Source organism: Babesia bovis, chromosome 3, assembly GCF_000165395.2.
Source record: "Babesia bovis T2Bo chromosome 3, whole genome shotgun sequence".
Classification (NCBI taxonomy): Eukaryota; Apicomplexa; class Aconoidasida; order Piroplasmida; family Babesiidae; genus Babesia; species Babesia bovis.
The window spans coordinates 548142-575725 of NC_010575.1; the positions used below are offsets into that span (position 1 = coordinate 548142).

Below are 27584 nucleotides of genomic sequence, written 5' to 3' on the forward strand. Positions count from 1 at the left end.
TTCCACCAGGTACTGCCTTGGTGGTGATCCCGTTGTTACAGTGGAATCCCCTAGGACACTGTCGCGCCCAAAGCGCCACTTCCTCTTTACGGCGCGCTCCACCTCCCTAGGATTCCACCCTGATAGTAACTACCACTGACTACTCGTGCTACTGGACACACTCTCAAGAAGGGGTGGTAACATAATGTCTAAGCCCTGGACGCCTTACGACAGCCTCACCACCGCTCCCACCAACCTCAAGGAGGCCATTGACTGGGTCCTGAGGGTAACTGGTAAGGATGGTAAGAAGAATGAGAAGCCAACGGCAAGCACTAGCAATGGCCCCCGTAAGTCAATAGTACTCACAGTAGCACCTACATTGCTATACAGACTGTCTGTGCTACCTGGCCAAGGCAGTGAAGGACCTACTGTACGATGCCAAGGACCCGGAGTACCCTGGTCCCAGTCCTAAGAGGTACTGGAGTGACATACTCCTAGAGCAGGAGAAGACATTAGTGCTACCAGTGCTCACGGACCTGGGACTCCTAAGTGTTGGCAGCACTAGTGCAGCTAGGGATACCTGCGCCGGTGGCACCGAGGTCATAAAGGCACTGATAGACCACTTGGCACAGGGACTACAGAAGTGGGTTGGGTGGCAAGAAAAAGGAGATGAGTGTTGTCTTAAGGGAACAAGTGGAAAGAGTAAGGGTATAGGAAAGGAATGTAAATGTGTTGGTGGTACCTGTTGTAGTCCCGGTGGTAGTGCTGCTACTACTTGTCATGACTGTAGAACATGTGGTACCAGTAATGCTGGCCAAAAATGCTACCTCTCGGCCTATTGCAAAACAAAATCCACCTCTGGTAGTGGCAGTAGTGGTTCCGGTAACGCTGAAGGTGACTACTACTGGCCCACCATATCCAGTGACTCCACCAAAGTCCACCTCCTGGCCCGTATTTTCCTAGGGTCAGTATGTCTCATCTGGAGTGGACTCAGTCAGTTGGGGTTCCTGACGGGTGGTAGCGAGAGGTGGGATAAGAGTAGTTTGCACTCATTAGAGGCTGGTGACAATAAGGGTCTCGGCTCATTCATGGCGGCCATGGGCTATGACCTGGACAGGTTGAATGGGAGTGGTCCAGGTGAGTACTGCCTAGGGTAGTCAGGTGGTCTTATGGTGTGGTAGATAAGAAGGGGCAGTTTGTGCAAAAATTACTATCGGGAACGGAACCTAGTGGCGGCAAAGGTATCCAATGGAAAGAATTCGCCGGTAAGAGTGCTTCTCAGAGTAAGTCCCACCTACTGAATAGTACCAATGTGCCCTAGATAGTGTAGCTGAGTACTACAGTAGTATCTATGGCAAAGCAAAGGAGGCTGGCAAAGGCAGTACTGAATCCATTTGTAAGGATTATCCCCTATTGGTACTCCACATCCTGGCCAGTGGGTACTTCAGGGCAGGCAGTGCCGGGGCAAAGAATGTCATCCTGGCGCCTAAAGCGGCACCTAAGAAAGAAGAAACTCCCTCTCCTAGGAAACCTAGGACCATCCGTGAGATCCTCTACTGGCTAAGTGCATTGCCCTATAGTCAGGGATACAAGGAATTGGTGGATAGGATGCAAGATAAGACGGATCAAGTGACCAATGGGAACTCTGAACAAGATAAGGATAAGATACAGCTATACGATGAGAAAAGTGAGAAGACGGAGCTCAAACAAGACTGTCTCACCCACTACCTAATGGCCGCCTGTGGCTACTGCCCACTGGTACTCATCGGTATCCAGGGGACCATAGCTACCAGTGGCACTGAAAGTGACAGTACTACATCAAGTAAGTACATTAGTCTAGTGCTATAGATAAGGGCGCCTTCGGCGCAACAGTGCCCTAGGGGTAGTCATATGGACTTATGGTGTAGTAGGTACGGGAAGTACTGCTGGTGCTCCGGAGAAGAAGCAGTGTCCTGAACACAGTAAAGATCGTAATAAGAGGTGTATCCTGGAAGACGCCAACAAGACGACAGATACTAGCAAGTCACAGTCTACCGACGGCAAACTCAAGGAAGGCCAAGTCTGCTATGGCGGGTACCACCTGGAAGTAAAGGATTTCGGTAAGTACTTACAGTGGTACCCATTAGTACCACTCCCGCTGTCTAACACTCTCTGTAGGCCCCCTCCATGGGATGTATGCCAATGGGCTCTTTGGCTTCCAGATGGACATGTCTTCCGCCCAGTGCCTGGACCAACTGAGGGTATATGTCTACCACTGCTTCTACCAGCTCTATTTCCTAAGGAAGCAGTGTGGCACGGGGGTGGTGGACGGAAGTGTGCTGGGCTGGAAGAGTTGTAGGTATGGTTTCCAGGTATCTACCAGGAAGGCAGGAGTTAGCAGCGGTGGAGCCGATAATAAGAATTGGAAGTGCAAGCCATTAGGTGAGTATTGTATACGGTAGCCATGAGTAATGTTGAAGCAGAGAATGGTGGTAACAGTAATGATAACCAAGGGGGTAGTCCTAATCAGAATAATGGACAAAAGTGCAACTGCCTGGGAAAGGGTGCCAGTCAGGGTGGACATGGATCTAATGATGGCTCACCCCTACAGAGCTTCTTGTGTGATAGTATACATGGGATGCATTGTCATCATACGGTGGGTAGCGGTGTAGAAAGCTATCCACCCATTGAGGAGCACATGAACAAGATTGTCACTCCTAGTGGACAAGAAAAAGGGCCTCACAAGCATTACCCCGAATTATGCCCAGTCCCTATGGGATGGAGTACGGATAAGGAGAACCACTTCAAAGGTACGTCCCAGTACCCTACAGTACCACCACTATATATACCACTACTCCATGGTACCCCTAAAGCACTGTACATATATACTAGGGGCACCACCTGGGCGCCACAGTAGCCCTAGTGACTAACAGTGACTCATGGTGTATACAGATTTGAAAGACACGCACAAGACAAAGGATCTGACAGGAGGTACGTTCCACCCTAGTATATTACATGGACTCATCCTGTAGTAGGTAGCAGTGGCACTGCCACTACGTATCCCGCCCACTGCACTGGGAATACACTGTCACATCTCCTGGAATACTACTGTGACCCCGAAAAGTGCCATGGCTCCCTAGTGGTACTACTGAGACTGCTGGCATGTATTACTCCCACGGTGCCACGGACTCTGGGTGACCTCTTTGGGTTCTATTACTATATAGTCTATATTGGGGGAAAGAGTAGTGGTGGTGCTGGACAGGGAGTGCATGAGAAATTGAAAGGATTCGAATCGGAGGTGGTGCTCTATATGGGTAAAGATAATGCAGTGGTCGGAGCACTAACCACATGGAACGGTAAGTATCCACATATATAGACAAGTAGTACTGGTCTAGTGCTATAAGGGCGCGCCGTATTGATGGTACTTGACAGTGACCGTTACGGTGGCGCGCAGTGGTAGTGTATTGGGTAATGATGCAGAGTAATGGAGTAGTACCACTGACAGTGACTCATGGTGGTGTAGGTGACAGTAGTAGTGGTGGTGGTAGTGCTTGTAGCCACGGCACTAAGGATGGCTCACTAAAGACCCTATTTGGATGTAAAGATGGCACTGGCCAGTGCTCTCAATACCTCTCTCCTTTGAGTGGCCAGCAGTATGGCCAGTTGAGTCCCGTGATGGCCGGGACCTACCTGTCATGGTTGGTCTATTTGATAGGGGAGTTTCAGGGAGGGTTGGGAGAGTTGAGGAAGGAGCTCATGAATGTTGATTGTAAGGGTGATGGGTGTCAGGGTAAGTTCTAATGCTATGTAAGGGCGCGCCGTATAGAGATACTGGCGCCTTTGGCGCGACAATGTCCATTAGTACGCCGCGCAATGGTGTCATATGGATTAATGGTGTAGTAGGTCAGGCGGGAGGTAGTGGATGTGGTAACGACTGCCGAAGTGGAAGTCACGGTACTACGTGCAGTGGTGCTGGTAGTGCCGGAGTATGTAAATGCACCTCTGTCGTATCATGTACCGGGGTACTACCGGTGTTGTACAAGTATGGATTTGGGTATGGTGATGTCAGTAAGCTGCACAACACTGCTGGAGGTAAGTTCTAGTATAGTAGTATGGATAGTGTAGAGATAGTGTAGCAGTAGTTTTGCTGAAAGTTCTATAAGGGCGCCTTCGGCGCAACAGTGTCCTAGGGGTATTAAATGGTGTAGCAGGTTCGAAGAAGTGTGATGCATTCCTAACGACGCTAAATGGCGTCTTAAATGGACAGCATATCAAGCATGACGGCACAGGCCTCCACCACGAGATAAACCAACTCATCTACATCACTAGGCGCCCGTGGATATTTGTTCTCACGGTAGCGTGGCTAGTAGCGGTACTGTATCTAGCATTTGGTGCCATATGGCCACTGGACTGGACACATATGAGGTCGCATTGTAGGGGATGGTTCAGGAAGGGTAGTCTGAGTCCATGGGAGATACTGATGGTGGGCAATAAGAAGGGAAGGGGGATATTGGAGTTTTTTGGTGGGAGGTAGTGGCAAAGTAGTGGCGCCTTCGGCGCCATAACTAGGGATAATGTAGATATGTTCATCAAAAGTTACATGGAAGTTTAGTACAAAAGTAGTAGCTGTTAGGGATGGTGATGTGGATAAGGTTGCAGAGTGTTTTCATAGAGTTACGTAGCAATGTTCGTAAAGGTTTCGTAGTGATTTTGGTAGAGGTTTGGCATTAGTTTTGGTAAAGGTTTCACAAAAGTTTGGTTGCACTTTTGCTGAAAGTTCTATAAGGGCGCCTTCGGCGCAACTGTGCCCTAGGGGTATTAAATGGTGATGTAGGTAGTGAGAAGAAGTGTCACGAGTTCCTAAAAACACTAGAGGCTGTCCTCAAGGGTAATCACCTCACGACGGGCATCGGTGCTAGTGGCCTCCACCACGAAATCAATAAGCTCATCTACACCACCAGGCTCCCCTGGATCTTTGTTCTGACCTTAGCCTGGCTTGTGGCAGTGCTATACCTTGCATTTGGTGCCATATGGCCACTGGACTGGACACATATGAGGTCACATTGTAGGGGATGGTTCAGCAAGGGCAGTCTGAGTCCATGGGAGGTACTGATGGTGGGCAAGAAGAAGGGGAGGGGTATATTGGAGTTTTTTGGTGGGACATAGTGGCAAAGTTGTGGCGCCTTCGGCGCGATAACTAGGGATAATGTGGATATGTTCATCAAGGGTTTCATACAATATTGGTAAAGGTTTCATAGAAAAGTAGTTGCAGTTAGGGGTATTAAATGGATTAGATTACAGAGTGTTTTGGTGGACAGTTCGTAGAATTTCTCTAGCAATTTTAGTTAAGGTTTAGTAGTGATTTTATTAAAATTTTCGTAGTATATTCAATAAAAGTTTAGTACGGGTTTTGGTAGAGGTTTGGCATTAATTTTGGTAAAAGTTTCTTTAGAGCTTGATAAAAATGTTATAGGTGTTCAGGGTAAGAATGTATTGTGTAGTAGTACATTTGGTGACCACATAGTCACTACATGGTAACAACTATGTGTCTCTTCCCCACTGATGATTCTAAACAGTGTCCTGCTACAGGTTTATAGAGTCCTATACAAATGGAAGAACGCGTTCACTAGACTACAGATTACTCTATACAATGTCCCCTCACAAAGGTCTCGTTAGTGGGGGCACTATATATGTTGGAGTTACCCGGGTGGGGTTTTTGGCATAGTGGGGGAGGTGGGGTAGTGTAGCGACAGTGTTTTAGGATGCGCGCCCAGTCCTATAGAACTCACCCTTGTACAGAATGTATATGCGGCCTGGCGGCGGCAGTGACTGACCTACTGCAGTCAGTACAACTGGAGTACCATGGTAAGTAGACAGTAGTGGAGTAGTACTATATAGTACCACTACTGGTATACAGTACCTCATGGTGTCCTATAGGCTATCAAGGTGAAGGCAACAATGGCCCCCCAAAAAAGAGAGTCACAGAGTGCCTCAATGAGCTATTCTCTCTGGTACAAGGACTAGGTGGTACCTCCGTGGTCCGGACCTATATAGACCAGCTGGCACAGGTACTCAGTGCACTCGTTGGGTGGAGTAAGATAGATAAGTGTGGTAATTGCGATAGTAGTAAAGGGAATCAACATGGCACAAATGAGAAGTGCCAGTATCTACAGGAAGTAAAGGAAAACAAGCCTTGTGATACGTGTAAATGTATGAAATGGGTAGTGCCCGAGGCGGGTAAGGATGAAGCACACTACTTGGGAAGGAGGTGTACAAGGTGTGAGGGTAGTGGGCAGCCGCCGTGTAAGTGTAGTAGTAGTAGTGGTAGTGCCTGTCAGGGTCCTGACAGTTGCAAATGCGCTCTAGCAGGCAAGTGCTGCAAGTGTTGTTGTACGAGTTGTGGGAAGTGTAGTGATAAGTGTAGCTGTATCGAACAGGAGAAGAATATCCTTGGTATTTATGAACATAATGAGAGCTATGTGTCAGCATATAAGGTGAAACTGGTACATGAAGGGTATTTTGGTAGAGAATACCAGGTTTGGCCAAAGTGGTCTGATAGAAAAACTAGTAAAAAGCGAGCGGTGGCTGCACGTAACTTACTAGGGTCAGTATGTCTCATTTGGAGTGGACTTACATATATGTATTGGACAGGAAAGTACGCCAAAGGTAGCCCACGGTGGAACAATCACATTTTGGACGGTAGTGGTCTAGATGATGGTACCCTGTCCCAATGGATACAGGCCTTAGGGTTTCCTAGGGATATGTTGAACAATAGTGGGCCACAGAATAGACTTGACAAGGTCATATGGAATGGGATTATGGGTAAGTTATATTTGGGATTCCCGAATACTGGTACTGGTGGCAATGTTGATATCCATGGCTATGACGGTGATGAAAATACATTTAGGGATCCATCTAGTATGAACTATGCAGGATATATACATACCATGGACAAGGGTGCATTTTGCAGCAACGCTACTATCTTCCATAAGAATGACACCACCAGCACAACGGACGAAAACACCAACAAATGTGGTGCCTTGTACAAGCTCTACATTCTCTCATGTGCCTACTTCACTGGGTTACAGAAAAAGACTCCGCCGAAGGGGGGAAATACAAACCCTAAGACCATCCGGGAAATCCTCTACTGGCTAAGTGCATTGCCCTATAGCCCGGCATATCCAATGATACTGGAGCATTCCAAGGAAGTATTGAAGAAAGTGGCACCAGACGTTAAAGGCACCAAGACACTTTCGTTCTACCAGACAGGCCGCACAGCACCCATTACCGTCCATGAATACAACCTCTTTGCTCACTTCCAAGCAGTGACTCAGTACTGCCCACTAGTCCTCATAGGTATCCAGGGTGGAATACATAGTCCTAAGGGCACTGATAGCACTACAGAACCTGCCATTCACTCCCTGTATGCCAACACTGAATGCTCCTTCACCTACCCAGCAGTCGATATCCAAGCATACAACCAAGTGGTACACTACATTAGGGCTCTGTTCTACCAGTTGTATTTCCTTAGGAAGCAATGTGCAGTTAAAGTGGCTCTAGGAGGCAAATGGCGTGAATGTAGGTATGGTAGTGGAGTGATTGGGAAGGATGTGGTTAGCTGGATGTGCCTGGGGTGTGACCCCATGGAGCATGATAGGAATTATAGGGTAAAGGAGTTGAAAAAGACATTGGATGGGGTGACGAATGGAACAGGGGAGAATGATACATTGATGAAGTCTCTAGCGAGTGTACTTGAGAAAATTGGGGAAGTAGTGGTACAATTGGGTAATGCCCAGGAGAGGTTGGATAGGGGAAAGTATGATCTAGGGGGAGTGATGGATGCACTAAATAAAGTATTTCCAAAGGTGTATACGAATGGGAATGGATTCAAAGATGTACTACAGGGGGTACTAGGGAAATTGGAAACGGAGAAGATGAAGGGACTAGAGGATAGTGGGCTAGAGGGGGTGACTAAACTAAAGGAAGCTGTTACGAAGGCTAAGGGGACACTAACGGCGGCTAAAGAGGCAGTAGAGAAACAGCACGGTACTGATGTTGATCCATGTAAGAACCTAGTGAGTGCTGCTATAGATGGGATACACAAGGTATTGGATATATTTAAAAAGTGGGCAGAACAAGACGGAAAGGATATTATAGAGCAAGCGAAAAAAACCCTGGAATATGTTGGCATATTAACGAACGCTGGGAATGAGATAGATCTGCGTAATGTTAAACTGGAGGCACATTACTCGGCGCTACTCTCAGCCATTAACCAGCTCATCTCCATCTGCTCCACTTCCAAGTGCCCACCGTGCCATGAACACGCCAAGAAGTGTGGCAAACAGCCACAGTCCAAGTACTGTGACAAATGCCACCAACAGTACATGGACGGCACTCCATCACCCCTCCAGGCATTCCTCGAGGATAGGTTACCAGGTTTTAGTTGTAGTGCAGTGGTGGACCAAGACGAGAACCCAGAGTATCCCCTGGCTGCATCCCACCTAGGACACTGTGGTGGCTCAGGTCAATGCTGCCCCTTGCCAATGGGATTTAGAAATAACTTCCAGAAGGGCAGCACCGGTGATATGACTGGTGCACGCCTTTATGGCATCCTCTACTTCTTTAGTAATGAGAACATGATGCAGTCGTGTGTCTATACACTGGTTAGGGTTACTGCGGCACTCAGTGCCACCACACCACAGGTATTGGGTGATGTCTTTGGGTTCTTTAGGGGGGGTGTAGGAAATCCAGTAGATGGGAAGAACAGGAAGGAACAAGACAAGGCATGTAAGCACGAAGGGGATCCAAGTGACACTTCTGAGGAGAACAAGGAGAAGTACTTTTGCGGCTGGTGTGCCTCTGGGTTAAGGGATGTAGTGAATGACATTGAGTGGATTCCAAGAGATGACAAGGATAAAGGAGGGAAGTATAGAGGAAGTGTAGGAGAAGCACTGATAGATATTAAGGGCGACAAGGGCAGTAGTACCACTACATATTCCAGTACACAAGACACTAATACTTCCCTCTCACGACTCACTAAGAACTGCCAGTACCTCTCCCCCCTAACCGGTGAACTCTATACAGCAGTGAGCGCCACTTTCGGTGGAACATACCTCTCATGGGTACTATACCTATCAGATGCACTTCATTCAGGACTAGAGTCACTCTCTGAGGCATTCCGTAATATTGAATGCCGGGGTTGTAAGGGAAACTGTGACCCCAATAAGTGCACGAAGGGAGAACACGGAAGCAATGGCGGTGGACAGTGTGGATGCCAATCAATCGTATCATGTACCGGGGTACTGCCAGTGTTGTATAGACATGGGTTCAGCTACGGTAACCCATTCAATCTGGAGGGGTACCAGCAAGGGGATGGAAAGGTAGATGGGCAGTATGATATCAAAAAGGAAGACAAGTATATTAAGCAGTGCCATCAATTCTTAGACAGTCTCAATCAAGTGATCAAGACAGAGAGTACCACTCCCCTCCATGCATTACTCTCAGCAGTAGGTAAACTCCAATACGACATACGGCTCCCGTGGATCTTTGTGCTGACCGTAGCCTGGCTAGTAGCGGTACTCTACCTCGCCTTTGGAGCCATATGGCCACTGGACTGGACACATATGAGGTCGCACTGGTTACGGGGTGGAGCACACCAGTGGCAATGTATGTGGTATAAGGTGATGACGGGGAGGAAGGGAATGGAACTGGTGGAGTATTTTGATCAACGTTTACTATTGCATTTAGTGATGGTTTAGTAGGATTGTTCGTAAATGTTTAGCACGGAATGGTATGATTTCTGGGTAGTCTATAGGGTGTAGTAGTATTTTGGATGTCCACATAGTAACTACTATCTGTCTTTGTCTCTCCTCCCCTTATCCCACACAAAGGACTGTTTAGTGGGGGCACTATATATGTTAGAGTTACCCTGGTGGGGTTTTCAGGATGCTAGGGTACCCCCTCCAAGATGGGGCACTGGATAGGGGGTTGAATGGTAATACTGGCAGTTGATAGGCACTAGTCTGTGACCATCACAGTACATAGTCCAATTAGCAAGCATTAGCCAATTCACTTCCAGGACTCCTGTCGTTATTACTGTGGATATCCTGATAGAGGTAGTGACATGGACAAGTGTAGAGGGTGATGTCTATTTGAGCTAATGATGTAGTAATATCACTGTTGTGGAGTGGTCTAAATCAAAGTCACATCCATGGGACACTATGGATACCCTGGTTAGTATGCTGTACCACACTGGGCCATAACAGGGTAGTATCTGTGCTGATGAACAGTGTGGTTAACGCAGCATCATAGAGGATATATGGGCATACTGGGTGGTAGTGATGTTAATCTATCTATAGGTACTATAATACACAAAGGCATAGGAATCAGTGTAGTCTATCACAAAGGTGTGTAGACTGCGACATTAGGGCAATTGTATCTGCATCAAGTTATTCTACGATTGTTCATTTACAAATGGAATTAAAATGAAGGTAGAAGCATTGACTTCTGCTTCTGAACACTGAATGAGAAAAACCTTTTAATGTATTGCTCCACTTCGGGATCGATTGGTTCATCGCAGTCCTCTGGAACCGTTTCTGCCACGTCGCTTGGTAATGCTTTACGTAAGGCAGCTCTGCTTTGGGGCTCGGGTAATAGATACCATTCGCGACCAAGCCATGAAAAATAGTCCCTAATATGTTTTTCCAGCACGGGCAATATTGGTTCATTACAGTCCTCCGGAACGTCTTTGGCCACATCAAATGGCAACTTTTCAATAAGACGTGATCTGTTTTCCGGCTTGGGTAATAGATACCATTCAACAGAGTATTTGGCTGGTTCCGGTACCTCTAAAGGATAGGAGCTCATACTTGTGAATATCAAACCTCTCAATGAGAAAAACTTCCTAATACGTTTTTCCAGTGCGGGATCTATGGGTTCATCGCAGTCCTCCGGAACGTCTTTGGCCACATCAAATGGCAACTTCTCAAGAAGATATGCTCTATTTTCCGGCTTGGGTAAGAGATACCATTCAATAGAGAACATGGGTGGCTCTTCTGGATCAATGTACGTCTTGTTTCTCTCCGGTAACTTGTGAGGTTTCGTAGCCGATTCTTCACCCTTACGGAATGATCCACTGACCACTGATTCCTTCTTGGGTTGCTCCTGGGCTACATCGGTAGCAGTGACTGTGGCAGAGAGCCCGAATGCGACAACTACACAGAGCTTGGAGAAAGTGTTAAAGGCTACCATCTTGGTTAAGTCAGTATAGAGTGAGATTCCTAACTGTTGTACTCACAGCTGTTGTTATGCCCCAGGTATAGTACGACTGGCAAGAAATAAAGTGATAGTCTTCAATGCAGTTATTCAGTATACCGCGTAATAGATGGGTATGTGATATGAATTGATTGTCATGGTGTCGTTTTTCTGGCACCTATCAGATCACTACTCGTACAGTTGCTCTACAGAATAACACTGATCAATGATCCCTTGAGGTAAACATCACCAACAAGAACTCAGGTATGACAATTTCCACACTTCCGTTGACATGAGTGTCGCATTCTGTACAAAACCAATGGTATGGTGGAGAATGCTACCTCACCAAGTGTTATAGCATCCATATAACCATGGTATACTATGACCTCATATATCACTACTGTCATAGGCACTTGAGATGTCTTACTGTCCATTGTGTAAACATATTCCAAGATAGATCCACCACGGATTACGTGCGTACCTATGTTGTATCATCTTATAAACAACGATATAATGAGACGTTAACCTATGAGCATTGATGCCATAGAGATACCTTGTGCAGTCATGATGATTCATTTACAGAGATACCATAACGCATACTTTATTACACCGCTTACTTGATAGCACTTAAATAGAGCTATCATTAACAAAGTAACGTGTTGTATCACATTAAAGTGTAGGTTAGTACGTCTATGTAATGTATAATATTAATGTCACGTGTTATAGTTATATACATAACTCTATATACCACGATACACTGGGCACTATGTATAACTGCAGTCACGTATAGACGTCTGTGTACTATGAGATTATGATAATTTTTTTCATTAATATACTATAAGATTGTTGATTTATTGTTGGAAACCATATGAAGCTAGACGCTTTTGCAGTTGCTCTTTAGCACTCAATGAAAAAAACTCTCTAATACGTTCTTCCAGCTCAGAGTCTAGTGGCTTGATGTAGCGCATTGGGACCTTTGAGGCTAAATCATCTGGTAACAAATAAGTTAGGGCCCTTCTGTTTTCGCGCCTGGGCAAGAGAAGCCATTCAACAGAAAGGTTGGATGGTCCTGTTGTATTAATGTGTTCTTGAGACTCGATATTCTCTTGTTTCTGCATGTCCATTGGTTCCGTGGCAGCTTCGTCTTTCTTACCAAAGAATCTGCTTAAGAACGATTCCTTCTTGGGTTGCTCCTGGGCTACATCGGTAGCAGTGACTGTGGCAGAGAGCCCGAATGCGACAACTACACAGAGCTTGGAGAAAGTGTTAAAGGCTACCATCTTGGTTAAGTCAGTATAGAGTGAGATTCCTAACTGTTGTACTCACAGCTGTTGTTATGCCCCAGGTATGGTACTAGTACCATGCAAGATACATGCGTTACTCCGGGATATACCACTTTACAATAATTGTCTTTCTATAATTACTGTTATCTAAGGTGATGTAGTCCACACGTCGATACTACAATAGACTCTGTTGCATTATACACTAGACACTACGCAAACATTACAATAGTCTCCATATAGTGATATGCTACTTTGCTATTGTATGATACCTATGGTTGTATTGATCACATTCGTTTCATTGATCATAGAAAACTACAGCAATCCAGCTGGTGTCGCATTATATACACAGCCAGCAGTAGTATACAAGTGGTTCCCCGTAGAGTACTCTGTACTACAATTAGTGTCCATTGCTGTATAGTAATACAAACAAATCATGATGTGCTAGTGGTGCTAATTCCTTAAGCATTGATGAATAACTAGTTACCATGTTACTAAACTACCCATGTCCACTGCAGTTACATGGCCATGGCATCTTGCGGTTATCCCCAAAGTCTTCAATTTATTCCAACATAACGTTATAGAGTGTCAATTCACAATCTACATAGCACCACGTGGCACTGTGGAGTACCTAACGTATTAACGGTATAGATTTACCCGCTATACTACCCCGAGCATCTAATACATTGTCACACTCTCACTAAAAATACACTAAACACTTGGCTAGTGTCCTGTCAAAAATTGTGTAGCTATGTATATCGATACCTGTCTACTGCTGTTGTCAATCTACAGTGCATCACTCTATTGCTACTGCAACACCATATATTCTATTACACTATAATCCCCAGAAACACCACATTCCCTAAACCACTATTTACCCTACAACAGTACTCACCCCCGGAGACACCATAAACACCACATAACATAAACCCCAGATTTAATATACCCTACAACACTACATCCCCTCCAACACCACACTCATAAATTCCCTTCTATCAACCCATATATATACTATACCATGATCACTATATATGCTCCATAGTACTATACAATCTACCGTCTCTCTAGAAGTACAGCAGTTGTACCCATAACAATAGATGTACTCCCTAGAGTATTCAATTACTAATGCTAGCATTGTACATATCCAGTAAACTATATACCCAATGATTCTAGGAAGTACTGTCTCTATAATACACGGTAACTACAACATATTCAATTTACGTTGTTTGTAGGGTACATCATAGATGATGTACATTAATCTACATTTTTAGGACTTATGTTCTTCAGAGAGTTTCCAAAACATTCTGACCAGCAACTATCTGTTATAAACTTGCAAAACTTCTTTCCTATGAACAATATTATAAGTAAGATCACCGCCACTGGTGTTCCTGTTATTATCCCATATATGAACAGCGGTAATAATATTACTACATCCCAATCCCGATGAAAATTCCCACTTTTGTACACCAAATTTCAATCCTTACAATACTTCGTAAATCACCCTTCATCACCAGTAGTACCTTCCACTACCACCACGTCCTCCAGATCATCTCCCTGAGTCACCTTCTCTGCCATGGCCCATGTGGTACCGTGGTAGTGGCCACTCACTGGGCTCAGTGAATCCAGTCTAATAGGTGTCCAGTCCAGTGGCCATAGGGCACCTAGGGCTAGCACTAGGACTGGGTAGACCAACATGGTTACGATGGTAGTGATGGAGTGGTAGGAAGTGGTGGATCAGTGGAGTAGTAATGGATTGTTCGAGTGGTAGTTTTAATGGGTAGTGTTCTATAGTACTACTATATATACATTACTGCTTTACAGCTATTTGATGCTTATTGTTGCATTATATAGGTATTTCCTACATAGTAGAGTTCATTCTATGCACGGTGAAAATTGGTCACCTATATTGACCATTCCAGCTAATATTGGGCTTCCCAAAGTTGGGCCGTCCAATCTAAAAGGTGGTAATTGTAGCACTCAACAGTGCTCACCACTATGATTCCTTTGCGATATCAGTGTCTGCTGTCGTGTTCTCAGCAGTGTCAGTAGCTCTGAGGTTCTTTTTCTTGGGGAGGCACCATATAAATAGACCACATCGGTATGCGTACCACAATGTTGGTACAATCAGTACCATTGAGTAGCCTAGGAGGGTATATTGCACATCGTTAGTATCACTCATTTGTTCGCTAGCGTATGCGTTCCCAACTACTACCAATGCTACCAGTAGTACAACTGTCAATATTCCGAAGCACAGGTATTGCTTGGGACAAGAGAATATTGCTTTGTATTCCATGAAGTACCAGGTAATGACCAAAGTTGCGAGATGAATGGAGAGTAGGGGGTAAGCCACAGTACTGGGCAGTAGTCCGTGACTAACGCCCGGTACTGCCAATACCAGTATTGTGGCCGATGACAGTGCTGCTGCTACTACGGCCACCACCTCCGGTACTGCATATGGTAGCTTCAGTGTAGTATTCCATAACACCGCCGTAACATAGAATTGCGTAAAGGGTAATACCATTTTACCGAGGTAGCCAACAGTCCTAGCTTCGGTTTCCCCGTTACGGGAATCATAGTATGTGCGTCCGTCACCAATAAGCGGTGCTAATGCGCCAGTTACTGCCAGTAATATCAGGATCACTAGTACTACCACTATTGTGCTACCATAGCAAATGTACTGGCTTTTGCAACATGGTCTACAGAATAGGTTACACTTCCATCCACAGTATAGGGTACCACCTAGTATACCCAGCAGTACTACTGCAACAGCGTAAATGGGATGTGTCCATTCCGCACCAATGCTTGAGCTAAACATGCCCTGTAGACCCAGATATTCTATTACCACTGCCAGCACTTGTAGTAATACTAGTAATACCAGTAGTACCCAATGGTACCAGTTCATTGGCGATACGAGGTACCCTGCCTTCTTGCATAGCCATAGGCATATTCCAAGCAGCGCGGTAGATAGGATAGTGGTAGTAGGTAATGTCGTAGCGTTCACAACATCTACAAGGGTCAACAAGAAACCCAATGCCTGGCAGCACAAGTAGAGCCATAGAAGGACCAGTACTATGGTAGCATAGGTAGTGGTATCCATTGTGCCCTAGGAATCCAATAGGTAGTACTCAATAGTAGCAATTTTGCTACGAAGTCATGGGATTCCATGGTAGTACTAGGATAGTACTCACAGTAGTATGGTCATGTTGTTATAGAGGCATGGGTTAGTCACAATGACGTAACCACAGGATGCATTTCGAAGGGCTTTCTAGCAATGTACAATCACTACAGGGTGTGGGGGATTGGGAATCTCGAAGGGGAATGTAGTGTGGAAGGGAGGTGATGTGAAGGGGGTAGTGTAGAGGGTAGTCATGTGGAGTGGTGGTTGAGTATTGATGGGCAGTACCACATAATTCGCATCACAAGCAATAAACTGTTGATCTCCTTACATGCATTAATAGCATAACTACCCTAGGCAGTACTCACCTGGACCACTCCCATTCAACCTGTCCAGGTCATAGCCCATGGCCGCCATGAATGAGCCGAGGCCATCTGTCTCTTTACTAAGTGTTCCATCCTGGCTCCACCTTCCCTTACCACCACTCCCTCCAGTTAGGAACCCCAACTGACTGAGTCCACTCCAGATGAGACATACTGACCCTAGGAAAATACGGGCCAGGAGGTGGACCTTTTCAGAGTCACTGGAGATGGAGGTCCAAAGGAAGAGGTCTGTAGGGGAACTGGAACCACTACTAGCGGTACTATTTTTGCAATAGGCCGAGAGGTAGCATTTTTGGCCAGGGGCACTGGTACCACACTTGCCACACTCATGACAAGTAGTACTAGGACCACTCTTACCACAACAGTTACTACCACCACTACTACCAGTACATTTACATTCCCTTCCTATCCCCGTACTCTTTCCACCTTCCCCCTTAAGACAACAATCATCTCCTGTATCCTTCCACCCAACCCACTTCTGTAGTCCTTGGGCCAACTGGTCTATCAGTGTCCCTATGACCTCGGTATCACTCTATGTGGTACCGTTGTAGTACTAACCATACTCTACCACTACCGCAATGTTACCGTTACCTTATGGATGAACTCACTGACCGTATTCTTACCAGGATCTACTTGGAGTTTCCCTTCGGAAACATCGATGAAGTCTTTCAGTGATTGCTCTTTACCATTGGGATCTAGTTCCCCTAGTGCCTTCCATATTTCCTGTAGTAATCCTTTACCATCCTTTGACAGACTCTCTAGATTCTCCTTAGCCGTCCCTAGTTCCTTCCCATTACCATTCCCTAGATTCACCTTAGCCTTCTTTAGTGCCTTCTGAGCCGCATCAAGTGCCGCCTTAGCATTCTCTAATCCTTTCCCATTCTTCTTCTTCACCCCCTCCTCTAATTTCTTCACTACCTCCAGTACTACCTCTATTACCTTCTCTAGGGCACCCTTTAGTTTCCCTGAGAGCATGGACTTGTTCTTCTCTAGTACATACTTTCCTGCGTCCACTACTCCCCCTAGGGCCTCTATCAACCCTATTATCAGTATCAGTAATTACTATGTACTCCTACTGCTATACAGTACCTCATGGTGCCCTATAGGCTAGCAAGGTGATGGCGTTGGCCGGTTTGGGTGATTCCTTGCTGGAATTGCCCTCTGAAACCCATTGGCAGTGGGCAGCACTGGCCGGAACCACCACAGTGTCCTAAGTGGGATGCAGCAGGTGGATACACGGTGTCTTTGTCTGTGTCAGTGTTTCGTACTACGTCACAACTAAATCCTGGTAACCGATCCTCGAGGAATGCCTGGAGGGGGGAGGGGACACCAGTGGTGGTTGGTTGGAGACAGGTCTGACAGAAGCTGGGTGTTGGTGGTTTGCCACATTTGGTAGAGTGTGACTCACATGCACTGCACTTGGGAGAGGTGCAGATGGAGATGAGCTGGTTAATGGCATCAAGCAAGGCATTCTCTTCATCAACCGATACACCTACTGCAAATACATGCGATAGATTCTTTTTTGCTTTCAATAGTTGCCCTTTCTTTTCTTTTATGTGCTCCTCCAGTCCTCCCTTCAATATCTCCAATGCCTTGTGTAACCCATCTATAGCAGCACTCACTAGGTTCTTACATGGATCAACATCAGCACCGTTCTGCTTGTCTACTACCGCCTTAGCCTCCTCCAGTGCATTCTTAGCCTTCTCTTTAGCATCCTTTAGTCCACCCGCCTTCCCTAGTCCCGTCACCTTCTTCTTCACTTCCTCTAGTACCTCCTTTAGTACATCCTTGAATCCATTCCCACCATTCACCCCCTCTACTTTCTTTAGTGCCTCCTTCACTCCGTCTAGATCATTCTTTCCCGTATCCAACCTCTCCTGGGCATTACCCAATTGTACCACTACATCACCAATAGCCCCCAGTATATCCCTCAGCTTCTCTATTCCTTCCCTTAACTCTTTCACCCCATTGATCCCCCCTGTGTTCTCAGCCTCCCCTTCCAATGCCTTTAGCTTATTTATTACCCCATCCAACCCCTTCTTTAATCCTTCAACCCTACATTTCCTATCATGTTCCATGGGGTTACACCCCAGGCACATCCAGCTGATTACCCCCTTGGAGACTACCCCATCACCATACCTACACTCTCTCCACTTCCCTCCCATAGCAACTTTCACGGCACATTGCTTCCTAAGGAAGTAGAGCTGGTAGAATAGAGCCCTAATGTAGTGTACCACCTGGTTGTATGCTTGGATGGACACTGTGGGATAGGTGAAGCGGCATTCAGTGTTAGCGTATAGGGAGTGAATAGGAGGTTCTTTGGTGCTGTCAGTTCCTTTAGTGCTATGTATTCCTCCTTGGATACCTATGAGGACCAGTGGGCAGTACTGAGTCACTGCTTGGAAGTGGGCAAAAAGGTTGAATTCATGGACCGTAATGGGATGGGTACGGCCTGTTTGAAGGAATGAGAGCGTTTTAGTACCATCCTTTTCTGGTGCTACCTTCTTCAATATTTCCTTGGAATGCTGCAGTATCTTTGGATATGCCTCACTATATGGCAGTGCACTTAGCCAGTAGATGATCTCACGGATTGTCCTAGGAGTCGTAGGAGTATTGCTCTGGGTACTACGCTTTTTCTGCAATCCAGTGAAATACGCACATGATAGAATATAGAGCTTGTACAAGGCACCACATTTGTGCATCTGTTCGTCAGTTATGCTGGTGGCGCCATTGCCATTATCTTTCTTGAAGACAGTAGCCTTGCTGCAAAATGCACCCCTGTCTACGGTATGTATGTATCCTGCATAGTTCATACCAGCTGGTTGTCTGAATGTATTATCATTATAGTCCCCGCCATGGACAGGACTACCATTACCAGTATCCGGGAATCCCAAATATAACATACCCCTAAACCCATCCCATATAACTGCATCCCACCTATTTCTAGGACCACTATTATTAATCATATCCCTAGGAAACCCTAGGGCCTGTAGCCATTGGGATAGTGTGCCATCATCTAGACCACTGCCATCCAAAATGTGATTGTTCCACCGGGGACTACCCTTGGCCCACTTTCCTGTCCAATACATATAAGTAAGTCCACTCCAGATGAGACATACTGACCCTAGTAAGATGCGGGCACAGTGGTGACGTCGTAGGGAAGCACTCCTACTATCACTCTTTGTCTCCATCCACGTGTCAACAAGTTGTACCCATGTAAGGGTGAAACCACCATCAGCCCAGTCTCTGGTAGTTTTGGGATATGCCGACCTGTATCTGTCCTCCTTATCACAACTACACTTAGCATCCTTCTGACACTTATCCTTACAACTCCCACTATTACAACAACACTTGCAGCATTTGCCTTCTTTAGCGCATTTGCAGTCCTTGCCAGCACTACATGTGCCACCACCACTACTACAACTACACTGTGCACTACTACTACCACCACTACTACACCTAGTACACTTCCTTCCCAGTGGTGTTCCTTCGTCGTCCGGCCTGGTCACTTCCCATTTCATACACCCACAGTCCTTGCACGGAGTGTTTTCCTTTACATCCTTTAGATACTCGCAATCCGTTTTTATGCCATGTTGATATCCATTGCCACCGACCTTGCAGTTGCCCTTACTGTCCCAACACTTATCTATCTTACTCCACCCAACGAGTGCACTGAGTACCTGTGCCAGCTGGTCTATGTAGGTCCGGACCACTGCAGTACCACCTAGTCCCTGGACTAGGGAGAAGAGTCCGTTGAGGTGTTCCTTGACTTTGTCACTGGTGGCGCCATTGTTGGTACCAGTCTCCTTAGTATCTCCTTGATAGCCTATAGGGCACCGTGAGGTACTGTATACCAGTAGTGGTACTAGATAGTACTACTTCTAGTACTGGTTACTTACCATGGTACTCCAGTTGTACTGACTGCAGTAGGTCAGTCACTGCCGCCGCCAGGCCGCATATACATTCTGTAGAGTGGTGAGTTCAGTAGTACTGGGCGCCGAAGGCGCCCTCTATTATATACGTCGCGCATAACACAGTAATGTCTACAGTAACGTACCATCATCACTCAGTGCCTTACCATCCCTACCAGTTACCCTCAGGACCCAGTCAATGGCCTCCTTCAGGTTGGTGGGAGAGTCAGCGTTAGAATTTCAACATGCGATTATACTTTCACAGTCAATTTATATGGAAAAGCAACACAGCAACTTCTTAGGTAACTACAGATGCGTAATCATCTACAAATTAGAGTTCCGATATGTTTCAAATGAAACGAGATAGTCGTGGAGCAGAAAATTATTTTCTGCATCTTGGACAGAATCCTTCGATTTCATAAGTTCGTCAATATCAACATGACCGACGTGCTATATGATCGTTGTAGTAACCGTAACAGCAACTTACCTCTAAATAAGCTACCACCAATTCTTCTTGCTGCTTAAAGCTCAAATCGGCAATACCTTTTGGTTCTAGGTTGCGTTGTTCATTCATGACCAATTCCTGCGGTGTTGGATGGTTGACTGAGCGCCTATTAATACAAAACATCCACAACTCACACAATATCATTGGAGTAGGTTGCGTTACTTTGCGTATAGCTCCACCACGTGCCGAAGGTTCGTTTTTGGCTCTCAAGATAGGACAGTTTTTGATAAATAGACGGTTACGTACAGGGGTTTTCATAGATGATAGATGCTGCTCTAGTTTCTCCTTACGAGCTTCCAATGCCCGCAGCTTTTCAACCTTGGACGCATCATTCTTTACTATTTCAGTAAGTAACTCTATTTCATGTGATGTTCGCTGTATTGTAGTAATAAGTTGGCTCCGTCCCCCCTGAAATGTTACGTCGTCATCCGATTCTTTGAATAACCTTTTCTCCAAAATCTGGCGTACGTCATCGTCAGTGAAGGTAAACTACAAATAGTTACGTTATTTCAATCCAACTTACATTTCGAAGGTTAATTGCTACCCTATTTAAATCTCGCAGTAGATTGGCACCGCCGAACTTTATCTGTTCTTGCGTAATAGGAGAGCTGCATATTTCATTCAATCCAACCCTACACAAGACTTCTGACAGAGGCTCTGTCATTACCCTCCCCAAAAGGCAATACATGGTTTTACCTAGATACTCATAAATGTCATGATCACAATTGTTGCCTGTTGTGCTACCATATACTGGATAATCCTCTGAAGTTATTAATCGCTCAACATGAAATATAACATGGGAGTTGATGAGATGAGGGTACTGCGAGCTGATGGAGTCTGGTGATGCATCAGGGTTAACGAATATGTGTAAAATACTACCAACCAAGTATTTAGAACGGTTTGGATGATCCATGATATGCAGTGCCCTGATCCTAGATATTCGTGCTCTGTTTACTAGAATCACCGGAGCAGGTTCTAGAGTTCGCGCATCATCAGTAAATAACGTATCTGATCTATTGCTTCTATTCATCTTCACCGTTATATCATCGTTTATATTGGTCATCGTATCAAAGTCTTCTGTGTCCATGGCACTGCTTTGGGGTATTTCAGACCCATCATTCACACGTTTAAGTAGACCTTTTGTGTTGAATAGACGTTCACGTTGGCGTTTCTTCAAAATTTCGGCATGTTGTTCTGCCAGCAGCATTTCTCTTTGGAAATCTGTCATGGTACTGTCATCCTTTGGCATTAAGGGGTCCAACCGCAACGCGTCGCTTCCAACGGCGGTCCTAGCACACTTGGGATCCATCTTACAAATGTTGGAACAGTGATTAAAATGGTGATACAATATGAGATTCTGTACCAATGAGGTGTGTTTTGGCCAACCGACACCGTCTACGACACCATTTACATGCTCAACATAAAGCGAAGACAATACTACCACAACTTAGAAGATTAGCCTAAAAAATAGAATGTACAACAATCACATCACACTCAAACTGTTCCATCATCAGGTGCTAAGAGCCGATACAATGTCTACACACCATAGAGTGATCCTGATCACAGACGATATTTTTTTTTATGTCTAAGGCACACGTATATCTGTGTATAATTTATCACTGACATTCATTCCACATATTCATTTTAAAGTGGAGAGGAGTTGGTTTAAACATCTTTCGGGCACCAGAATGACGCGTATCTGCTTTAGCTTCAAAATCTCGCAAAACAGCCACATTTCACTCTTGAGGTGGCATTTTATACCATCATCTGATAGCGATTAATTTAAAAATGAGTGTAAGAACCTACGAAAGCAATCCTGAGCGCGTAAAATGTGCACTACTGTTCGAATGTCAGGATAGAAGAAGTCAACCGTGATATTGTCTATCATCCAATGTTCTTCAAACGCGTAGCCTTCAAAACGTTTGGAAAGCCAGTCTGATAGTATTTGGCGCCTTTTACCGGCCTGTGAATGTGGAAGCTTATGATTGATGGGAAATGAATTAGCATTATTTCCCATTACAAGGCCATATTTTACCATACCACCAAATCCATCTGGAACACTAGTTGACTGTGGTTGCATAAGTTCCATATAAGCTGCATAGAATAGTGGGCGTTTATACCGCTGGTATTCTAGAACGTCCATTAGTACCGCTGTAGGCTTGCGTAGGCAGAAGTCGAATAGTGGCTGAGCCAGCTTCGCCGAATATTCTGCATTGTTTGTGAACTCTATGAACCTCAACATGACAGCGGCGACTTCAGGGTCATCCAACCGTTCGGCACAGTGTAATATGCGATCTAAAATCCCATTGGCCAGCTTCGCATATACCACACGAGATGTGGTCAAACATTTAATGATATCAGCAAGATCATGGAAACCAACGTCACTTTTGTACCTTATTTGTTTTTCAATGGATGTTTGTATAATGCTGAAGAGGGTGAGCACATAGCTTAATTCTAATTCGATTTTAGTAAGACACTGTAAAAGCTTGATGAGTCCCTTTAGAGGTATCACCTCAGTAACACTATCGCTTTTATCAATATAGATTACGGCCGGTGATATTTGTTCGAAACACCTATGATCGATTTGTTCGGACGTTTTATCCTGGAGACACATAACGCTTAATAGACCATCAGTTGTTTTTACAACATTGGGTAAATCACTACCGTTAAAATCCACGTCAGAATTTAATGCCAAAGCTCCGAGTTTTTCCGTGTTACCGGATTGAACCATTGCCGCACTAACATGTGGAAACAGAAGCATAAAGCCAGTTTCCAAGATAGTCATATTATAACGTTGCATATTGAGGGATACATATAGATGGAGAACTTCGATTATGGCCGAACAATTCGACTTATTCTTTTCAAGTACATCATTAACCAGTGGTACCAAGTACTTCCTATGCCTTCGTGCTACGATTTGCGTCAGGCACTTGAAGCCGTGTAATAATTGTGGACCGCTACACGATGCCAACTTTTTTTGAGCTATTTTGGAGAATAATCGGGATATATTCACAGCAGAGCTGTTGATATAAAGGGTATTACAGCACGACAACAATTTTAAAAACGTGGTCCCATCTAAGGAATGTACCATATCACTTTCGATGTTTTTAACCAGTATTTTCCTTATGACGCTGTTTTGCTTGAATATGAGAGATAAGGCCAGACAGTGGTTGATCATATCATTGTGCGGCATCAAATCAATGTGAGTTTCAAATTCGCTTCTCAACATAGTATTTAGCATTTGACACTCTTCACTGTAGATGTTGCTGGAGATACTTGGGGTGGTCATCAAGTATATATGTTTCAAGTATGGCAATAATAGAAGCAACATACTCTTTTCCTCATGGACCATAAACTCGTATTTATATAGTAAGGCCTCCATAGTTGAAGTGTATAACCCGTCTTCACAATAAGCGCACCTATACATAAATTGCAAGATATTCAACAAAGTTTTCGTATCAAATGTAAAAATTTGTTTCTTTAACTCCTCCATATACAAGCATGTGTATACTGAAATAGCGCCCTCAGTATTGATTTGATTCATTAGATATATTATTGATAGTACTGTATCGACAACTTGGCTATCTATGCCTTTTACAAGACCATCTATCAACAATTCATTCACCAATCCGCAAACTTCTACATTGCCTTTTTTTGGAGTGTTTTCCAATAGCAACAGCAGATGGTTGCAATAATGTAGACATGATTTATAAGTACCATTTTTCTTCCTCAAGGCCGTGATCAAACTCAATTGCGCATGGTGTGTTGCAGCATCTTCTAAAGCCTTCAATAATTCAAGTGCCAATTCTAATGGTTCTGTGTCTAAAACCTTGCATTGGTTAACTACGATTGAAATCATATACTTAATAAATGGGTTGTTCATAAGGTATGTATGCTTGAAGTCCCGTGTACAGTCGTTTATAAGAGGAATAATACTACGTAAAATCTTCATATTTCTATCAATGTAGTGTTCTATCTCCTTCTGGGAGGCATTTTGTGGATATTTCTTCAGATTGCCTAAGGCTTCTAGTTTGCTGGCAACGGTAGCATTGTCATCACCGTTAACACACATATCTACCGTTTTACCTGCATGTATCCAATTTAAATTATTATCCAAATGACACATGATCCCTATATTACGTTTTCTTTGTCGAGATACGCTAACATCGCAATGTATCATTCTCGACTGTATATGCCTTGGTGTAACCACTGTACATGATTTTAGTAATAAAGGGCTACAAGAGTAGGGTATAACAATCCTCATTTTGTATGACAAATCATATACGAGATGGTATAAGCCCGTCATTTTGATTCAAACGAGGATTAGGACTACTTTCGTAAAACGGTGTTCGTTTTCTGCGGAGCTTAGAGGATGGAAGCGACGAAAACAGATTCTCATCCTCTCCATCCACTGACACTACAACAATGATCAAAATTATATCGTTTGGTACGCAAGCAATACGTAGGTGTATACAACAAGGAATCTCGAATTAATGCCTTTCGTGTTTGAAACATATCCAATGTGCCATAAGTTGGTGTTCGATCGCATCTATTGCCATTTGGTTAGACAAAGATTGTACAAAGGAATCGTCGAGCAACAACTCCAAAATGCGAATGCAATATGGGTACTTGACGTATTGTATGTATTGCGGCAACCTGAAGTATTGCAGGTAAGATATGTACGCTCTAAAGCGCCGATCCTCAAAATATCCTCTGGTAGCTAAAAAATGGAGGTAATGCGGATTGCCTAGACATTGGACGAATTCTAGTTCGGCTTCAAATCTCATTTGATCATTGTGCTCCGCTAGTAATATTGTATAAGATTCTAATATTCACGTACCGTCTATCATAGCCGATGTCTTGACATTGTCGGTTTCCGCCGATACGGCGGCACAGTCATCCATAGATGTGCAACAATCAATTATGATTGGAGATGATACAGATCTTATAGTAGGAATCCAGATGGGGAGACAAGAGCGCCAACATACGGAATAAAATTGCATGAAATCGCACCAAGATTATGTTAAAACAATATAAGAATTCTTCTGCAACATATACTGATATAATTGGATCGATATACTTAACACACTGATATCATTTCCAGGCCAAACTATGGCTCAGGTAAGTATACTCTCGCTAGCACTATATTTCCATTATGTTACATCATTCATACATTTTTCAGATGATAGAGGTGATTCTTAACGACCGTTTGGGCCGTAAGATAAGGGTTAAATGTAATAGTGATGACACGATATTAGATCTCAAAAAATTGGTGGCAGCTCAAACAGGTAACATTTAACACATTATGCACATATATTTAAGTTAGGAACTAGGTATGACAAAATTAGAATTCAAAAGTGGTATACCATTTACAAGGATCACATAACATTGGAGGATTATGAGATAAAAGATGGCATGGGTCTTGAATTGTTTTACAATTAAATAATTCATGCCACAATTGGAATATAGGATTGATATTCATGCTCCACTGCTTGTGAAATCACCATGTGGCAACCAGAGCCCTGAAAATTCACATGGTCGGAAAACAAGAAAGATGACGACCATTTCAACACACACCTTCAATATCACACACACTATAGATATTATTTATTGTATTTATTTATTTGTTACTTTTTTAGTGTGATATGAGTAAATAGCATTATCTTGGTCGCACGCCTCCACTACAGGTTTAATATAATCCGCGAATTTGCAACACATTTACTCCGCAGATAATTAAACATCTCTGTTGTGATAAATCTAAATGGTATGTGAAGAGTTTTTAGGTTTTGCAAATACACTATGTCCATAAACAGTTAGACATGACACAGTAGCCAACTGGTATTGACATCAACAGCTGTGTTATATTACTGGCAAGGGTCTATTCACGCTTGAGCGTTGCTTTGTCTATGAGGATGGCGGGAGAGAGTGACTATGTAAGGGAAGAGAATACTACATGTGAGATCACTGCAGCTTGGATGATCGCATTTTCAAGCCATTAATCGCACTTGCAAGATGTTTCTTGACATATCAAGACGACAACAGAAAGTTCTGTCCTTAATAGGCACTTTTGTTGCCCTAACATTTCCCATTGTATTGTTTTCGACTTCTCAGGTGGCGTACATTTACCAACATCTAAGCTACTGGGCGCCTACGATAATATACTGCGTATATACGGCGCTTATATTTCAATTCATACTTGTATGCGCTAGCAATCCTGGGTTCTTAGAGAAGAAGCAATTTCCTGGCCACGCTTACAATCACCTATCCGGATCGCATCGTCGCGTGGCTCCGCAGAGATTTCTTGAGGTACATATTAACGGCCAGCCTGTCAGATCAAAGTATTGCGTCACATGTCACATATACAGGCCTCCTAGGACAGTGCATTGTTCTAGCTGTGGCGGTTGCGTGCTTCGATACGATCATCACTGCCCATATGTGGCAAATTGTATTGGCTTTAACAATTACAGAAGGTTTTCTTACTTTGTGGCAACATGCTGCTTGTACTATTTGCTGATGTTTCTTGCTGGAGTTTACCGCTTCGTTGGTTTCTTTCCTCAGCTCTGGATGACTTTCCACACCTTCCCTACATCTTCGACTTGCACGGTTATATCTATGGTACTATCAATTTTAATTCTTTGGCTTGTAAGCGGCCTCTGCTGTTTCCACGTGGTAATTATTGTTAAAGGGCAAAGTACGTATGATCGTCTAAAAGGTACCTATGGAGACTTCAACCCCTTCTACCGTGGCTGCCGTCAAAGTGCTCGTGATATGCTGTGCACCACAACTCGAGTGCCTGCTTTTACAAATCCACTGAAGCCGCGTTTAGGTGGCACGACATTGTTCCAACCCGGCGCAATGTTCACTTCTAAGGAACATCAAGAGGAAATGCAACGCCAGAATGACGATTTCAACGGAGCTGATACCTTGAATAAGTTGAACACGCACGAGAAGAACACCTTAAAGTACATAAGGACGTTTGGTCAATCTGAGCTTGCCATACTTTCTCAGCAAGCTCAAGATATTACCACCTTTAATTCACCATATGTGGACATGGTACCCCAATAAAGTAGTCGTAAATACACGTATGATTCATGTTTAGAACATTTCCATAATCAGTTCAGTTTCTTACTTGGGGTTGCATTGTAAGTTGACACTACTTTGTGACACCACGTCCCCCTT

The 27584-nt window shown here is 44.3% G+C and overlaps 12 protein-coding genes across 12 annotated transcripts; 4 read left to right on the forward strand and 8 right to left on the reverse strand.

Annotated features, from left to right (window-relative positions):
* The first annotated feature begins 159 nt into the window (after positions 1-159).
* Positions 160-4528, forward strand: BBOV_III002320 (variant erythrocyte surface antigen-1 beta subunit). The gene is made up of 12 exons (XM_051767626.1): positions 160-326; positions 370-1116; positions 1161-1262; positions 1301-1801; positions 1890-2078; positions 2137-2400; positions 2442-2768; positions 2911-2949; positions 2991-3314; positions 3482-3748; positions 3862-4050; positions 4167-4528. Exons 1-12 carry the CDS (start codon positions 185-187, stop codon positions 4490-4492), a joined length of 3417 nt encoding a protein of 1138 aa, XP_051623410.1. The 5' UTR covers positions 160-184; the 3' UTR covers positions 4493-4528.
* Positions 4529-5696: 1168 nt separating this feature from the next.
* Positions 5697-9728, forward strand: BBOV_III002330 (variant erythrocyte surface antigen-1 alpha subunit). The gene is made up of 2 exons (XM_001611317.2): positions 5697-5823; positions 5905-9728. Exons 1-2 carry the CDS (start codon positions 5721-5723, stop codon positions 9714-9716), a joined length of 3915 nt encoding a protein of 1304 aa, XP_001611367.1. The 5' UTR covers positions 5697-5720; the 3' UTR covers positions 9717-9728.
* Positions 9729-10399: 671 nt separating this feature from the next.
* Positions 10400-11218, reverse strand: BBOV_III002340 (SmORF protein). The gene has a single exon (XM_001611318.2). The coding sequence runs from the start codon at positions 11206-11208 to the stop codon at positions 10438-10440; it is 771 nt and encodes a 256-aa protein (XP_001611368.1). The 5' UTR covers positions 11209-11218; the 3' UTR covers positions 10400-10437.
* An 842-nt stretch (positions 11219-12060) lies between these two features.
* On the reverse strand, positions 12061-12492 carry BBOV_III002350 (SmORF protein). The gene has a single exon (XM_001611319.2). It carries the CDS (start codon positions 12489-12491, stop codon positions 12063-12065), a length of 429 nt encoding a protein of 142 aa, XP_001611369.1. The 5' UTR covers position 12492; the 3' UTR covers positions 12061-12062.
* A 1294-nt stretch (positions 12493-13786) lies between these two features.
* Positions 13787-14201, reverse strand: BBOV_III002355 (uncharacterized protein). The gene is made up of 2 exons (XM_051767849.1): positions 13993-14201; positions 13787-13837 (listed from the first exon to the last, which is right to left on the reverse strand). Exons 1-2 carry the CDS (start codon positions 14184-14186, stop codon positions 13807-13809), a joined length of 225 nt encoding a protein of 74 aa, XP_051623701.1. The 5' UTR covers positions 14187-14201; the 3' UTR covers positions 13787-13806.
* Positions 14202-14444: 243 nt separating this feature from the next.
* Positions 14445-15608, reverse strand: BBOV_III002360 (putative integral membrane protein). The gene has a single exon (XM_001611320.2). The coding sequence runs from the start codon at positions 15586-15588 to the stop codon at positions 14485-14487; it is 1104 nt and encodes a 367-aa protein (XP_001611370.1). The 5' UTR covers positions 15589-15608; the 3' UTR covers positions 14445-14484.
* A 307-nt stretch (positions 15609-15915) lies between these two features.
* BBOV_III002370 (variant erythrocyte surface antigen-1 alpha subunit) lies at positions 15916-20051 on the reverse strand. The gene is made up of 5 exons (XM_001611321.2): positions 20043-20051; positions 19889-19954; positions 17191-19815; positions 16581-17029; positions 15916-16521 (listed from the first exon to the last, which is right to left on the reverse strand). The coding sequence occupies exons 1-5, from the start codon at positions 20047-20049 to the stop codon at positions 15955-15957; spliced, it is 3714 nt and encodes a 1237-aa protein (XP_001611371.1). The 5' UTR covers positions 20050-20051; the 3' UTR covers positions 15916-15954.
* A 172-nt stretch (positions 20052-20223) lies between these two features.
* Positions 20224-21784, reverse strand: BBOV_III002380 (uncharacterized protein). Its single transcript, XM_051767919.1, has 4 exons — positions 20929-21784; positions 20540-20894; positions 20388-20503; positions 20224-20350 (listed from the first exon to the last, which is right to left on the reverse strand). The coding sequence occupies exons 1-4, from the start codon at positions 21712-21714 to the stop codon at positions 20225-20227; spliced, it is 1383 nt and encodes a 460-aa protein (XP_051623411.1). The 5' UTR covers positions 21715-21784; the 3' UTR covers position 20224.
* A 255-nt stretch (positions 21785-22039) lies between these two features.
* BBOV_III002390 (uncharacterized protein) lies at positions 22040-24752 on the reverse strand. Its single transcript, XM_001611323.2, has 2 exons — positions 22212-24752; positions 22040-22172 (listed from the first exon to the last, which is right to left on the reverse strand). Exons 1-2 carry the CDS (start codon positions 24709-24711, stop codon positions 22045-22047), a joined length of 2628 nt encoding a protein of 875 aa, XP_001611373.2. The 5' UTR covers positions 24712-24752; the 3' UTR covers positions 22040-22044.
* Positions 24753-24872: 120 nt separating this feature from the next.
* Positions 24873-25326, reverse strand: BBOV_III002400 (SOH1 family protein). Its single transcript, XM_001611324.2, has 2 exons — positions 25246-25326; positions 24873-25209 (listed from the first exon to the last, which is right to left on the reverse strand). Exons 1-2 carry the CDS (start codon positions 25307-25309, stop codon positions 24896-24898), a joined length of 378 nt encoding a protein of 125 aa, XP_001611374.1. The 5' UTR covers positions 25310-25326; the 3' UTR covers positions 24873-24895.
* An 82-nt stretch (positions 25327-25408) lies between these two features.
* BBOV_III002410 (putative Ubiquitin-like protein 5) lies at positions 25409-25927 on the forward strand. The gene is made up of 3 exons (XM_001611325.2): positions 25409-25526; positions 25588-25693; positions 25732-25927. The coding sequence occupies exons 1-3, from the start codon at positions 25518-25520 to the stop codon at positions 25845-25847; spliced, it is 231 nt and encodes a 76-aa protein (XP_001611375.1). The 5' UTR covers positions 25409-25517; the 3' UTR covers positions 25848-25927.
* Positions 25928-26396: 469 nt separating this feature from the next.
* BBOV_III002420 (DHHC zinc finger domain containing protein) lies at positions 26397-27474 on the forward strand. Its single transcript, XM_001611326.2, has one exon. It carries the CDS (start codon positions 26418-26420, stop codon positions 27468-27470), a length of 1053 nt encoding a protein of 350 aa, XP_001611376.1. The 5' UTR covers positions 26397-26417; the 3' UTR covers positions 27471-27474.
* The last annotated feature ends 110 nt before the right edge of the window (positions 27475-27584 follow it).

Excerpts from the sequence above, each read along its gene's own strand:
- BBOV_III002340 (XM_001611318.2), bottom strand. The coding sequence starts at position 11,208 with ATGGTAGCCTTTAACACTTTCTCCAAGCTCTGTGTAGTTGTCGCATTC.
- BBOV_III002390 (XM_001611323.2), bottom strand. The coding sequence starts at position 24,711 with ATGACGGGCTTATACCATCTCGTATATGATTTGTCATACAAAATGAGG. Across the intron at positions 22,173-22,211 it reads ACGCGCTCAGGATTGCTTTC|ATGATGGTATAAAATGCCAC; the intron begins GTAGGTTCTTAC and ends AATCGCTATCAG.
- BBOV_III002410 (XM_001611325.2), top strand. Across the intron at positions 25,694-25,731 it reads ATTGGTGGCAGCTCAAACAG|GAACTAGGTATGACAAAATT; the intron begins GTAACATTTAAC and ends TATTTAAGTTAG.
- BBOV_III002370 (XM_001611321.2), bottom strand. Across the intron at positions 17,030-17,190 it reads ATCCCACTTAGGACACTGTG|GGTTGATAGAGGCCCTAGGG; the intron begins GTGGTTCCGGCC and ends TACTGATAATAG. Across the intron at positions 16,522-16,580 it reads TCAGTGAGTTCATCCATAAG|AGTGATACCGAGGTCATAGG; the intron begins GTAACGGTAACA and ends GGTACCACATAG.
- BBOV_III002380 (XM_051767919.1), bottom strand. The coding sequence starts at position 21,714 with ATGGATCCCAAGTGTGCTAGGACCGCCGTTGGAAGCGACGCGTTGCGG. Across the intron at positions 20,895-20,928 it reads TAGCAATTAACCTTCGAAAT|TTTACCTTCACTGACGATGA; the intron begins GTAAGTTGGATT and ends AACTATTTGTAG. Across the intron at positions 20,504-20,539 it reads ACCTACTCCAATGATATTGT|TCAACCATCCAACACCGCAG; the intron begins GTGAGTTGTGGA and ends ATAGGCGCTCAG.
- BBOV_III002350 (XM_001611319.2), bottom strand. The coding sequence starts at position 12,491 with ATGGTAGCCTTTAACACTTTCTCCAAGCTCTGTGTAGTTGTCGCATTC.
- BBOV_III002330 (XM_001611317.2), top strand. The coding sequence starts at position 5,721 with ATGCGCGCCCAGTCCTATAGAACTCACCCTTGTACAGAATGTATATGC. Across the intron at positions 5,824-5,904 it reads AGTACAACTGGAGTACCATG|GTGAAGGCAACAATGGCCCC; the intron begins GTAAGTAGACAG and ends TAGGCTATCAAG.
- BBOV_III002355 (XM_051767849.1), bottom strand. The coding sequence starts at position 14,186 with ATGTTGGTCTACCCAGTCCTAGTGCTAGCCCTAGGTGCCCTATGGCCA. Across the intron at positions 13,838-13,992 it reads GGTACTACTGGTGATGAAGG|GAAAGAAGTTTTGCAAGTTT; the intron begins GTGATTTACGAA and ends TATTGTTCATAG.
- BBOV_III002360 (XM_001611320.2), bottom strand. The coding sequence starts at position 15,588 with ATGGATACCACTACCTATGCTACCATAGTACTGGTCCTTCTATGGCTC.
- BBOV_III002400 (XM_001611324.2), bottom strand. The coding sequence starts at position 25,309 with ATGGATGACTGTGCCGCCGTATCGGCGGAAACCGACAATGTCAAGACA. Across the intron at positions 25,210-25,245 it reads GACATCGGCTATGATAGACG|CGGAGCACAATGATCAAATG; the intron begins GTACGTGAATAT and ends CAATATTACTAG.
- BBOV_III002420 (XM_001611326.2), top strand. The coding sequence starts at position 26,418 with ATGTTTCTTGACATATCAAGACGACAACAGAAAGTTCTGTCCTTAATA.
- BBOV_III002320 (XM_051767626.1), top strand. The coding sequence starts at position 185 with ATGTCTAAGCCCTGGACGCCTTACGACAGCCTCACCACCGCTCCCACC. Across the intron at positions 1,802-1,889 it reads AAGTGACAGTACTACATCAA|GTACGGGAAGTACTGCTGGT; the intron begins GTAAGTACATTA and ends ATGGTGTAGTAG. Across the intron at positions 2,079-2,136 it reads CCTGGAAGTAAAGGATTTCG|GCCCCCTCCATGGGATGTAT; the intron begins GTAAGTACTTAC and ends CACTCTCTGTAG.